This window comes from Labrus mixtus, chromosome 10 (genome assembly GCF_963584025.1).
Source record: "Labrus mixtus chromosome 10, fLabMix1.1, whole genome shotgun sequence".
Classification (NCBI taxonomy): Eukaryota; Metazoa; Chordata; class Actinopteri; order Labriformes; family Labridae; genus Labrus; species Labrus mixtus.
This window is the reverse complement of record NC_083621.1, coordinates 11,983,070-11,995,649: the sequence shown is the minus strand read 5'-3', so window position 1 is coordinate 11,995,649 and position 12,580 is coordinate 11,983,070. Positions and strand designations below refer to the sequence as shown.

General features: G+C 42.7%; 2 protein-coding genes across 6 annotated transcripts in view; one reads left to right on the top strand and one right to left on the bottom strand.

Annotated features, from left to right (window-relative positions):
• Positions 1-12,580, top strand: part of macrod1 (mono-ADP ribosylhydrolase 1) — a 111,824-nt gene that overhangs the window by 20,540 nt on the left and 78,704 nt on the right. The gene's annotated exons all lie outside the window — the stretch shown is intronic.
• Positions 2,390-12,580, bottom strand: part of flrt1b (fibronectin leucine rich transmembrane protein 1b) — a 34,579-nt gene continuing 24,388 nt past the window's right edge. For all 3 annotated transcript variants that reach the window (XM_061048275.1, XM_061048273.1, XM_061048274.1), the window contains exons 2-3: positions 9,361-10,429; positions 2,390-6,734 (exon numbers count right to left, since the gene is read on the bottom strand). In XM_061048275.1, coding sequence (XP_060904258.1) covers positions 4,516-6,714 — 2,199 coding nt within the window. In that variant the 5' untranslated portion in view covers positions 6,715-6,734; positions 9,361-10,429 and the 3' untranslated portion in view covers positions 2,390-4,515. The remainder of the gene's footprint in view (positions 6,735-9,360; positions 10,430-12,580) is intronic.

Sequence of the window (12,580 nt, the reverse complement as noted above, 5' to 3'; positions counted from 1 at the left end):
GGCACATGGTGGTGGGAAAGCATGGCAATTATACTCAGAGCTCCATCCAACAGGTGACATATTTGCATGCTGAGTGAGAAAGCATTGATTTGTTTGAATAATTTTTTTTTTTTAGCATTGCAATAAATTCAGATTTTTGCAATGCGTTTTAATGTGAATGCTGAAATCCCGATAACGGGGAAATTACAGCCCTACTTTTCAGCGAATCTTCATTCACTTGGCGATGTTTGTATCCAAACCAACTGTGCAAAAGCATTGGGGTGTGGAAATTATTCAGTAACTCCTACAAAGAGAGGAAAATGTATGCATGCATATATACATTTCACCAGATGCATGCATTTAGAGGAATACATTGACCTTTTGTTGAGGAGCCTTTAATGCATACAAACTCCGGAGGACACTTCACCGTGAGATGCGGCTCTACATCTCTCTGAACAGCCCTGTGGTGAAGAAAATACTGAGCACGGAGTTTAAAATGCAACCGACCATTTTATTGCACATCAGTGAGTTGAGCTCATTTCAAAGTATTCAGAAATGCACTGAATTAAGGCAAAGGCATTAAAAAGTCAACATACCACCTTTGCTCTTGCAGACATGTCTTTCTCTTAGAGGATTTTATTTTGATATATTATATACAAATGATGCAATAGATATAGATAGAATAGATATCTTGAAAAAATCCACTTTGATTCCATTTGTGAATAATGAGTATATTCAGACTCAACAGATAAACTGCAGCCTCGGCAGTATGCATTGATGTTCTTATGGGGTGTAATGTGAGTTAGAATAATTAAGCTGGAGGGCTCGACGCAACATAATGGACTGCGTCAGTGAAAGGGCCACATAATGACAAATGACAACTGGGGACAGAGTGGAGATGTCACTTTACAGACTGCGAGGCACACACACAACCACGCACTCACACACACAACCACAACCACACAAACAAGTATATGATCGCAAACCCTTTAGATAAACACTCAGGGGAGGTCAGCTCTTTGTCCCTATCTTGTTTACAGATGGCTCTTTCTGCACAGCAAACCCTTCTTGTCTTCATAAAGCATATTTCTTACTGACTTCGTCCCTCACAAACTCCCTCCGGCCTCACATACTCTAAGATGGACACTTATACACTGCCCCGTTCGTTATATTGATCTGTGCTTACACAAGCATTAGCACTCACTTAGAATGAAAGGCATGTCTTCACCCAAATGCACAACCACAGAGCATTAACACATCCTAATGCACACGCATGCTTGTTTTTCATGTCACTTGGTAAAGCCAACGCTAGTGCACAAACTTCTCAGATAAAATGTCTGTTAGGTGTGGGCTGGTGGAGTCTTCCAAATGGAGTCTGAGCGAATAGCCAATGAATTCATCCAGTGTGTGTGATTTAACAAGGTCCACTCCAACTCGCCATAAATCATATTAATAATCTCAGCTTCCCATTGATTTCTTTTTTTCTTACCATCCCAGTGCATTATTTGATAGCTTCGGCTTTTGTTTCCGATTTAATGAACCCAATGCAGACACACACACACACACACACACACACACACACTTGCACATATACAGAAACACACATAAAATAACTCATGAAACCGCTTTTCCTTTTAGATGCCTTTATTCATCTGTGTAGAAAAAAAGACGACAGACCAATTGGAATAGCATTTTGCACCCATTTTTATGTTTAAACACAAGAGTGTCTTCATTATCACATCTGAGGATGACTCTTTCGAAAGGAAAATGAGTTCTGCACAACATGAAAGGAAGCTTCAGTGCTCTTAAGAAAAAAAACAAAAACCAACAAAAACAAAGGCAGAAAGAACACCCACACCAGAGCTCCTTCAATGATAGGTGTACCCAGTAACACAGGTTGGAAATAAGACATAGAGCTGATGTGTATATATATATAGATATATATGTATTCATCGGTCCTCCCCATCCTCCCCTCCCTGGCCTGACTCTGTTTCCTCCCTTGACCTTCTCCTCTTCCTCTCCAAATCTCTGGCAGTTTGCGAGTGTTTTCCTTTGAAGTATGTGGACCCTTTAAGTATATTGTTGGGGTCAATGAGAGGCAGTCAGAAAGCAGGTGCTGCTTTTTTCTTGCTGTGTGTTCGTCTGTTGTACTGCACAGTGAAGCGGTAAGGCTGTGATCCCCGTTAACACAACTGCATCTATGCTGTACTAAGGCCTATTAAACCAGACGACCTGAGTCAACTTATGAACTCCAGCCCACATGATGCATCTCATCATCTTTAGCAGATTTACAACAACACAAGTTCCCAAATGAAAATGCCATTTCACAGGTCCAGTCTGAAAGACGGAGATTTTTAAATTAAAATCACACAAGACAAAAATAAAGGAGAAACTGACACAAATATTTGGCTTTTTCTTTCTTTTTTTTTTTAGAAACAAATCTTGATTGTTTTCAGAAGTAGTTGCAGATTATGTTTCTAATAATTTATTTAATTGATTAATCATTCACGTTGGACACATTTGTCAGCTGTTTTATTCCACAATGCTGTGGAAGCGTTAACTTTTATGTCTCTGGTTTACTTAGGCAATTAACTGTCAATAAAAAGTTTAACTAATTAATGGCAATACCAGAATTTCATAAGAGGATTGCATCAATATGGTAGGTTACTATAATTCTACATCTGTTTAATTTAATGAATCATTGAAAATCAGACATCATCTTTGGTGATTTATCTATAGCCTAATCAGTTTTCCAATCAATATCACAATATGAAATTAAAAACATCATTGTGGAAAGTTGTATTTTTTTAACCCACTCTTATCCTACTCTTGCTTAACTTGCTCTAGAGATATAGCTTCAACTTCTCTTATACAAGATGTGTGAATTTATGCAAAGAGTACTCGGACAAGAGTAGTTCAAACTTCCAACAAAATGATTAGCTGCAAAAACTTATTTTCAATTAACAAGGTCTTAGCAGGGTCTAGAAGATGAGATACTATAATAAGATGTGTGATTAGGTTTCTTCCTCTTCATTTGCAAAGGTAATTTAATAATGAGACCAGACCACTGTATAATTAGGGTACATGCAGTAATTTTTCTAAATTATGAGAGGTAGATTTTTAATATTGGCTAATTTCTGTCTAATAATTTGTTCTGCAGTGTCTTGCCATGCCTCTGTCCCTCCTGTTGTCCTACAGACATTTCTTAAAATCGTGAGATCAGGCGTGCAAATTGACCCACCTCATAATGCAGGTACATAAATATAAAGTGTTAACTCCCTGCTGAATAAAAATGGTTAATTCGTCTTGCTTGGACTTGTCAAAGTCAAAAGAAACTCAAAAATCAGTCATTGAAGGAAGAATCTGCCATCACTCCTGTATTTGCTGAGTGCAGTGGTGAATACACCGTAGGTAGAACTTGAGACCGTTTTCAGATGATGATGCCACATTATTTCAGTTGTCACTTCTTTTCTGTACCCCGCCCGCACCCTTCACAGTCCCCCATCTTCTTTTTCTTTTGTCTGCTTTTCTTGCCTCCTGCCGCCAAATTTGTCACACACCCTTCTTTCACTTATCTTCCTTTCTTCCCCTTTTCTGTCTTCACTCTCTGCCTTAAGCCAACTCTCCTCTTTCCCGGTCTTATCCCCAAAACATCCTTGCTTTTTTCCTGCTCCTTCTCCCCTTCTGTCTTCTTTTATGTTCTATCTATCCATCTATCCATCAGCTCCCCGCCTCTCTTGCTCTCTTTCCCCCTCTCATTAGTCTCCCTATGCTGTGGTTTGTGTCTCCCGTCTCTGTCAGAACTGTTATCACTGCTGTCAGCTCCCTTGGCGAGAACAAAGTCGTCCTCTGCTCAAGGCACCACAAAAGACAAGAGAGAATAAAAAAGAAAGAGCCTCAGCCAAAAAAAGGCAAAAAAAGATGAAAAAATTAAAAAAGGAGGGGGTAAACTAGAGGGGAAGGAGGGGGTAGGAACACATCTTTTCATGTCAACCATGATGCATTGTCATCTGTGGGTTTTAACAACCATTGATTTCTTCCCCTGTCATCCCTTTTATCTACATAGCACAGAGCTTACAGTTGGTAGGAAGATATGAGAGCTATCTCTATACACATCAAGTGCCTTTTCCTCGTATTATAAATATATCTCCTTCTAAATCAGCTAAGCCTAGTATATCAAACTCAAATAAGTTACTGCGTATTATGATTTGAGAAGAACAGTAGTTTTGAAAGACACTGAGATATCCAAAAGAGAAAATGTAACCATTTATAACTATAATGTAGCGCTGAAAGAAGAGTCTACTGTATAATGCAGAATACAGCAGAGTATAGTAGGACTGTTATGTCTGTCACTCAAAAGCAAAGTCCAGTCAACATAGCTGAAGTCTTTTCTACCTAGCAAACCAATCAGAAATGAATCAGCAGAGGCACAGAGGGCACTTTGGAAACCAAGGACAAAATGGCCACCAGCCATGGGATCATCATTATTGAAATGGTGCCTGACATTCGTGGCCCGGGGAGTATGTCCCTGTATCATCACGTGTAGGCATAATCTATGTCGGGGATGCCACCCTCTCTGTACCCACGGTTAGTACCGTAAGTGACATGATGGTGGCTGGTTTGGCTAAGGATGGTACCATTGAGGCTGCCAGCTCCGTGGCTGCTTGAGTAGGTCCCGTTAGCTTGGGAGGAAGAGGAAGAGGAGGGGAAAATGGTGTGGATGTAGGTGACATCCTCCAGCCTAGGCTGCAGGGGCTGATGGGCCATAGCTGTCATCTGAAACCCTGCCGGAGGGGCCCTGATTTCTAAGATAGAAGTGTCTTTCTTGGTGCCAGACTCAACATAGTCATCATAATGTTTTCCACCTCGGCCCCTGCTGTATGAGCCTGACTCTCCAGATATGTACCCTGTCCTCTGGCCATACCAGCAGAATATGCCAAAGATTAAGAGCAGGCTTACCAAAGCTGTTGCACCCCCTATGATACCTGCCAATGGCAGGGCTGTTAGTTCGGAGTCCTGACCTTCTCTATCTGAACCGTCCCCTCCTGAGCTGACCAGAGCATCTCCAGTCTCTATCTGTGCACAGGCTGGGGTTGAGTCTTTATTGTCTGTGTCCATGCTACCACTTCGAGGGGAACCAAAGCTGGAACCCCCAAAAGAGGGCTCTTGTCGTAGTGGCAGCAGGCAGATGAGGTAATGGGAGCGTGGGGTGAGCTGGGTAAGGAGATACTGCCTCCTCTCTCCAGGTACTAGAGTCTCTGTTATGGAACCAAGAGCTGCACTGCTACCCAGCCTGAGCCACGATAGGCGGAAGGAGGGTGCCGGTGTTGGGCACAGCCAACTCACAAGTACACTGTCTGAAGAGAGAGGTTTTACAGTCAGCTCCAGGGCCTCTCCAGATACCTGTCCTCCTTCACCAGGGGGCAAAGGCATTACGAGTCCAGGCCGTTTGGCTCGCAGAGTGAAGAGGGAACCTTGTGTGGGGACCAACAGGGAGGTAGTGGTGGTGCTGCCATGAGGGACTGAAGCCACCGCTTGGTCTCCTCCAACACCGTCTTCTGCTCCTCCGTCTTTCTCTGCTGGGTTTATCCCAATCCCAGTACTGGGTCCAGCAGGAGGGCCCTCACACTGCTCCATCAAAGAGGTTAAATCCCTCAGGACTTGGCCCCTTACAGGCTCAGGACCCTGACAGGTCAGACCCCTAACAGTCACAGCAGCCCCACGGCTGTGCAGCCAGGCGTGGAGCCAGCGAAGGTTGCAGCCACAGTACCAGGGGTTTCCTCGCAGCAGTAGCAGCTCCAGGCTTTCGGTGTCCTTTAGAAGTCCTCGCGGTAGGCTGGTCAGATTGTTCCCCGACAGGTCTAGCTTCTGTAGCCTCCGCATCCCGTCCAGTGCTCCTCGTGGTATGTGGGTCATTCCGTTATCTTGCAAATGAAGTCGCACAATGTGAGCTGAAGGGAGGTTAACTGGGGGAGATTGCAGTGCATTCCTGACCAGTGAGAGCTCAGTCAGATTTGAGAGACGGGAAAAGGTGTCATCAGCGATTCGAGTGTTGGCCAACAGGTTTCCATCCAGGACTAAGCGTCGCAGGGAGGAGAGCCCACGAAAGGCATGTGTGGGGATGGTGCTGATTCTGTTGTCGTCCAATCGCAACTCTTCCAACGATGCTGGCAAACCTGCGGGAATGCTTGACAGGTGGTTCCGGGACAGAAACAGCAGTCTGAGCCGTGGAGTCCCAGAAAAAGCTCGCTCCTGAATGCTGACTGTTGATATTGAGTTATCATCCAGGTGTAATCTTTCTAGTAATGGTAACTTGGCCAGAGCTGATCTCGGTAACGTTCGTATATTATTATCCTGCAAATGGAGCTCCCTTAACGAAGGCGGAAGGTGTATAGGAAATTCATCCAACTGATTTGCATACAGGTATATTACCCGTATGGAAGTACTGCGCTCCAGTGAGGGAGGGAGCCCAGCGTTACTCAGCCGATTGCTCTGCAAGTAGAGGATGGCAGCCATTAGTGGCAGTGGAGGAATTATGCTGAGGCCACGGTCGTTGCAGTAGACGAAGCCCTCATCGCAGCGGCACACTAAGGGGCAAACAATGCCCTCGTCTCCCTCTCCGGTCTCCATGGCAATTGCCGCTGCTGCCAGTTCCAGCACCTCAGCCAATAAGGTGAGGCACAGCAGGAGCAGAAAGAGCCAATCACGGAGCTCAGCAAGACTTTCAGCTGCCATGTTGGTTCAGTGCACTGTTCCTGATTGAGATAGAGAAAATGGGAAACTGGATTAATACAAAAATCACTACTCAAAAAAACTCAAACTAATTAATAACTAATTCAATTAAAAGGGAACGTAGAAAGGGTTGTAGGGAAACCACACAGTTAACTAACTGCTCTAAAATGTCTTAACCAAAGGGCTGTATATCCTGCCTTCCATTGGAAATTAGGTTTTTTATGTCTAAAGTGAGAAAGATGTGGGTATTAAACAGTCAGACATCCTTTAGTGGGGCTGTTCAGTATTTTATGGGTCAGAGCGACCAAGCAGAAGAAAAATGGACATTTAGAAGCAGAGAGTGCAATGAAGGGAGGAGTGAGCTGGAGAGGAAGATTACAAGAATCAGAGAAAGCAAAGGGATGACAGAGATGGAGAAAATTGGTCAGTGACAGTTGTAGGGAGAGAAATGAGGGAGAAATATTTTTTTCTGGGGAGATTAACTGAGATGGAGTGAGTGACATGAGAATAAAATAGAGGAAGATCAAGGAGAAGAGAATCAGATTAATTTGCTGACAGTGCGTCCGATGGCTTTGAGGGCAACAAAAGTGGTAAAGTTGTTTTGACTGCCCTGTACCTAACCCCTAAATGAAACAGTAAAGAGAATTCATGTAGAGCAAAAAATGAAATAGAAACAGTGAAGCAGAATTTCACAAGATCCCTGCTGTGTAATGAGAATCACAAGACATCTGTTGGAGGTTATGACCAATACACAAATAGTGCAAGCCACTCACTAATAAGTAAACAAACTGAACAAACAGCATCTATATACAGAACACAGTCTCAGTACAAGCTCACATGTATAATGCATGTTTTCTCTTGCTTGTTATTGTTCGTGAAATTTCTATAAATTATTCAGTAAAGTGGTCCGGAAATCCCCTGAAATGTTTTAGCGAAATGTTTAACAGGGAAGCATTTTTCTGCAACATTAATACGTTCCTGGCTCGTTGATTTATGACTTGTCTCTCGGCAAATCCCTGACACCAACATCAGTAAGATGAATTTACAATTTAGATAAATTGATCAGTGTGCGCACATCCACAGCACACTATTTATAGGAGATGGATAATATACAGTGTGGAAAAGTTGTAGAAATGACACTGTGACATACTCGTTTGAATGCTTTCTTTTGGTTAGCCCGGGGCAGGAAAACGTGCCCTGATGTGAAATGCTTGACATGATTTGACAGCACATTTGATAAACAAATCCTCTAAAGGCAAGTGTTTTCTTTTTTTTTGCCCCTTCTGTGCACGCATGTATGTGTGTGTATGTGAAGTCTGTGCTACATGTAGATGCAAAATTGCCTCTTGGCTGCAGTCAAAATCCATGCAAAGCAAACAAGAGATGGCAACAATAGAAGAGACTGAGGGAGGTGGAGGGAGGGGGGAGGGGAGGAAAGGAGACAGATGGAGAGTTGGACAGTCAGTCAGAGGAGGAGAGAGGAAATGAGTTCCTGGCAGCGAAGACTTCCTTCAGTATCAGAGGAGTTTGCTGCATAAAGAATGGCTTGGTTTTGTTTATTTTCTGAAAGATAGGCATAAAAATGGCTACATTTCTTTACCTGTGCATGCTTGTGTGTGCATTGTAAGGTGTGACTGTATGAAATAGATCAAGTCCAGCTTCTGTCTTGGCTCCATGCAGGCCGTATTTGATGTGTAGGGACGGAAAAGAATGTGTGCCACACTATTCAGCATGGACTTTATTATAATTATTTTGTTATTTTTAGCTTAAATGTGTTTTTTTTCCCCGGTAGTTCTGGCATTTCAGGGACAGAAAAAGTAAGGGACAGGAAAATATGCACATAAAAAGCGATGTCTAGGTAGAAGCTGAGGCCTTACAGAGAAAGCTGCATGAATATCAACTAGCATATGCTTTGGTGCCACTCTTTCCCTGCTGTCCTTTTATAAATATCCTCTTGGCACAAACCTGAACATTTGTTTTTGCATACATGCCAAGGTTTACTATCAACATATCCTCGAAAAGATCTTAAGATTTTCTGACTTCCCTCCTGCCACCCTTCCTGGCTCGTTCTCTCATCGCGCTCTTCTCTCTCTCACTCTCTCACTTTCTCTCTATCTTTCACGCCATCTAACTGCCTCTATAATCCACCCACCTTCATCTCCTCCCCATCAGAATTTTTCATTATATCCACTCTGAGGTTTGTTTACTGAAGTGTCCGTGTAGTCGCTGTCCTCCCCTCTCTCTATCTATTTCTAATCCACTTTTATGGTTACCTCTCTCCGGTCTGCCGTCAATTCCTACACACTGACATTGGATCAATCAGCTCTGCTTCTGTCCTCCTTCCCAGACCTCCTCTCTTCTCTCCTCCTTGGGGACTTAGTGTTTCTTTTTGTTTAGATGCAGAAGACCCACCACCCCTCTCTAATTTTACTCCCTCTATGCCTCCCCCCTGTTTTCTTTCTTTGTGGCCTTCTTCCCCCTTTAATATTCAATCATGATCTGAGACAAATGCCTTTGTTTGAGCACAGAACTGGTGTGTGTATCATGTAGCAGAGAACAAGATGTAAGTATGGTGCTTGTCCTTGCTTAGAATGCAGAAAGAAAACCTGTGTGTATTTTTGTGTTCATGTGAAAGGTATAAGAACTAACCTGTTCAGTCTCCCTGTGCCTTTTCAGGTCCGTCCAAGCTTTTCTTCTCTTTATCAAGGATTTGTGGAGAGCAGTACAAGTGTCTGATTTAGGGTGTAGCTGTGGACCTCTGTTAGATAGCGCTCTTTCCAATTCTTCTCTGACTCGTTCAGAAGTGCAGCCTGGCTCCTAGGGGCCGTTGAATCTTCCTCAGCTTGGGTGAATGATGATAGGGATGATGATAGCCTGTACTCCAGGGCTCCACGAGTAGCAACACCAGCATGGCTCAAAGCCGCCTCGGCACCCACATTTGTGTGCAGTGTGTCCTACTGCAGAGCTCTTTTTCTCTCTGGGGTAGGGGGCTTTTAGGCCTGCCAACTCAAGTCATCTTCAACAAGTGTCCAAAGGCCTATTTCTGAAACCAACCCTCCACACCCAAATGCTACAGTTGGGCTTGACAGTCAGAAGAGGGTTGAGTGCTCAAGGGTCCTTCTTGGAAGTCTGAAGCAATCCTGGATACTCATGCAAGCAGTGTGTCAAAATTACTTCTGTGCCATGCTACACTTGCTTTGAATAACCAGGTAGTGATTTTACTTTAAGCCAAATTAAAGAGAGAATGAGTGCTATATCCTACGATCAGAATAAATCCAGAAGAGTCCTTCTGTATAATCTGTTATTATAGGTTGTGTTATTACAACATAAATTTGACTCCTCAGTCATGTTAATTAGTATGTTTGAAGCTGTGATGGATAGGTTGGCCTGATGCAGAATCCCGGCTGTACGAGTTTGATTCAGAGGGAGAAATATTTCTCTCTTCTCTTTTCTTCTTTCCGCTCAGTTTCAGCCGCACTCTCCTCTGATAAATGTTTGATCGCTTCTTTTCTAGTTCACACAGATTATCTTCGGAGCAGCAAGGCAAGATGACAGTGTTGCGCTGTATATAGTTTGCTCTGAGCGCATCACGTGGCTCTGCGTGAAAAGTTCTCCCACAGGTTAGCAGAATATGGACCACCGTCAAGTTTTTCTCAAGGTAGAGCTGACTGGTGTTTCCTTCAGACTGACAGCTGGTTGAGTGTTGGCAAGCAGCACCCTGAGAAGAGACAAAAGACAAGAACAACATTAAAACCTTCATTGTGGAAATGGAACACTTTGTTCTTAAACCTCATACAATGAGAGTGCAGAAGAGCCCTATACGTGTGAAATGTATACTGGATCTCAATGTCAGGAAATGCTAACCTTTTTGAGGTATTCCTGATGTTTGTCATGCGTATTTATTAATTAAATCCTCAGAGGTTTTTCTTAGTTTAAAGAAATTCCAATATTGACAGAGTATCTTATGTCTTTAATGTCAGAGCAGATATGAGGTTACTTTGAAGGGGCTATCACATAAATGCTTTGCAGTCTTAGTTTCCTTAAACCAGCTTTTTCAAGTCGCACCAAGATTGTATTTAGAGTTTCAATGTTGGCACAATACAGAATACTAAAAGGTACCGCCTTAATAATTATCCCCATCAGAACGGTTATACCTTTTAAAATTAAGTACCTCATGAAAATACTTCCTGAAGGTCAACGCTGCATATGCACAAGACTAAGCTCCCAGCGGAGACAAACCTCCCATTAAGGTAACTCTGTGTTTTATGTTTTTTTTTCTTCACACAAAGCTTCAGAGCTTTCATTAACCACCACTCGCTAAGTGCCCGTATCTTGTGTGCACAATCGAACCCCCCAGTGACTGCCGGCTTTAGAAATATAAGGTTTTCATCAGGCATACTGGGTGTACAGAGACAGATTCATCAAGGCCATTAACTGCTCTGCTGCTCACATTCGTCTGTTCATTTCATCCCACAGTAACTAGACTACATAGCCAACTGGGAAATTATCATGCAGTTTGCTTAAACACAAATAGAGACAAATAAAGCCGTCCTCATTTTCATTTTCAAAGGACACATGCTGCTGGCGAGAAGAAGTTGGTCAACAGGCTTATGTCTGTGTGAGTGTGTCCTAGAAGAATTTTTAGAACTCTATAAAATGATGCTCTAAACATCCTAAACTGAGGATGATGGAGTCTGTCTTTTATGTCAGGATTGTGTTTTACTGGTTTTCTAAAATTGAAAGGAATGTGTTTAAGTGGGTGTGCAGTTTAGTGGGCCAGTTAGAGGGTTGGTTTGAGGTAAAGTCAGGCAAAAGGTGGTGAGATGAATTGTAATTTTTATGAAACAGCTCCAGACAGACATCCAGTTTGTGGCACAGTGAACACATTTATATGTGAAGCTAGCGAAAACAGCTTGAGAGGGGGAGAAATTGCTAAATAAATGTTTGCAAACAAACATTGACTTTGTGACTGGCATTTAAGAACAAATGAGACTAATGTGTGTTCAAGGACAGTCCAGATATCTAAAGAGCTTTGTGTTTGGTGCTGTATGAACATTAAAATATGCTCTAGCTTTTTGCTACATTCATTGATTGATGTGTCATAATTAAACGCTCTTGTGTTAATACTGTGGAGACCAACACTTTAAGTGGCTCAGAAGTATAATCGTAATTCAAATGAAGACTTTTAATTGGGTGTCATCAGTCAAGAATTAACAGCAGATGTCACCTTTAATAAGAGTAGCTGTCCTTTTAAAGCAAGTCTTCTAATTGGTTGCAGAGTTTGGTTCCAGAAGTAGCTGTACACCCTGCAATAATCTTCGCCTACCGCAGGCAGAATGTCTGCCTGACTCGGACAAGATGTGAATATTGAACATCAGCAGCGTTTCAACAGCTCACTGCCATCGCCCATTAGGCAACGATATGTGAAGCTCCGTCTGTATAATGTCAAGGCTGTCCTTAAAACTTTTTGTGATGGTTTTTCGGAAGCAGGCCTAGCTGGGGGGAGTGTGAGAGGGAGAGGGAGGAAATAAGAAGCATTAGGGATTGTGTGTCAGAGCAGGGAGTCAGGAGGAAAAAAGGCAGACCATATATATACACAGGAGAAGGGAGAATATGTATTTCACCACTTTTCAAATGAATGATCCCACTTTGTTATATTCTACATGAATCCAACCTTCATATAAACTGTGAGAAAGATTCTAAAAAGAGATACAAAGCTCTGTTTGAGGTGAATGGGATCACCTTGACACGGAGACTAACTTTCCACTAGCTGATCTCAAACAACAAACGACAAAGGTGCAGTTTTTAATGTTATATTCATCTGAAATCTACAGAGATGACTGCTAAGTATCTAACCAGAATCCTATTT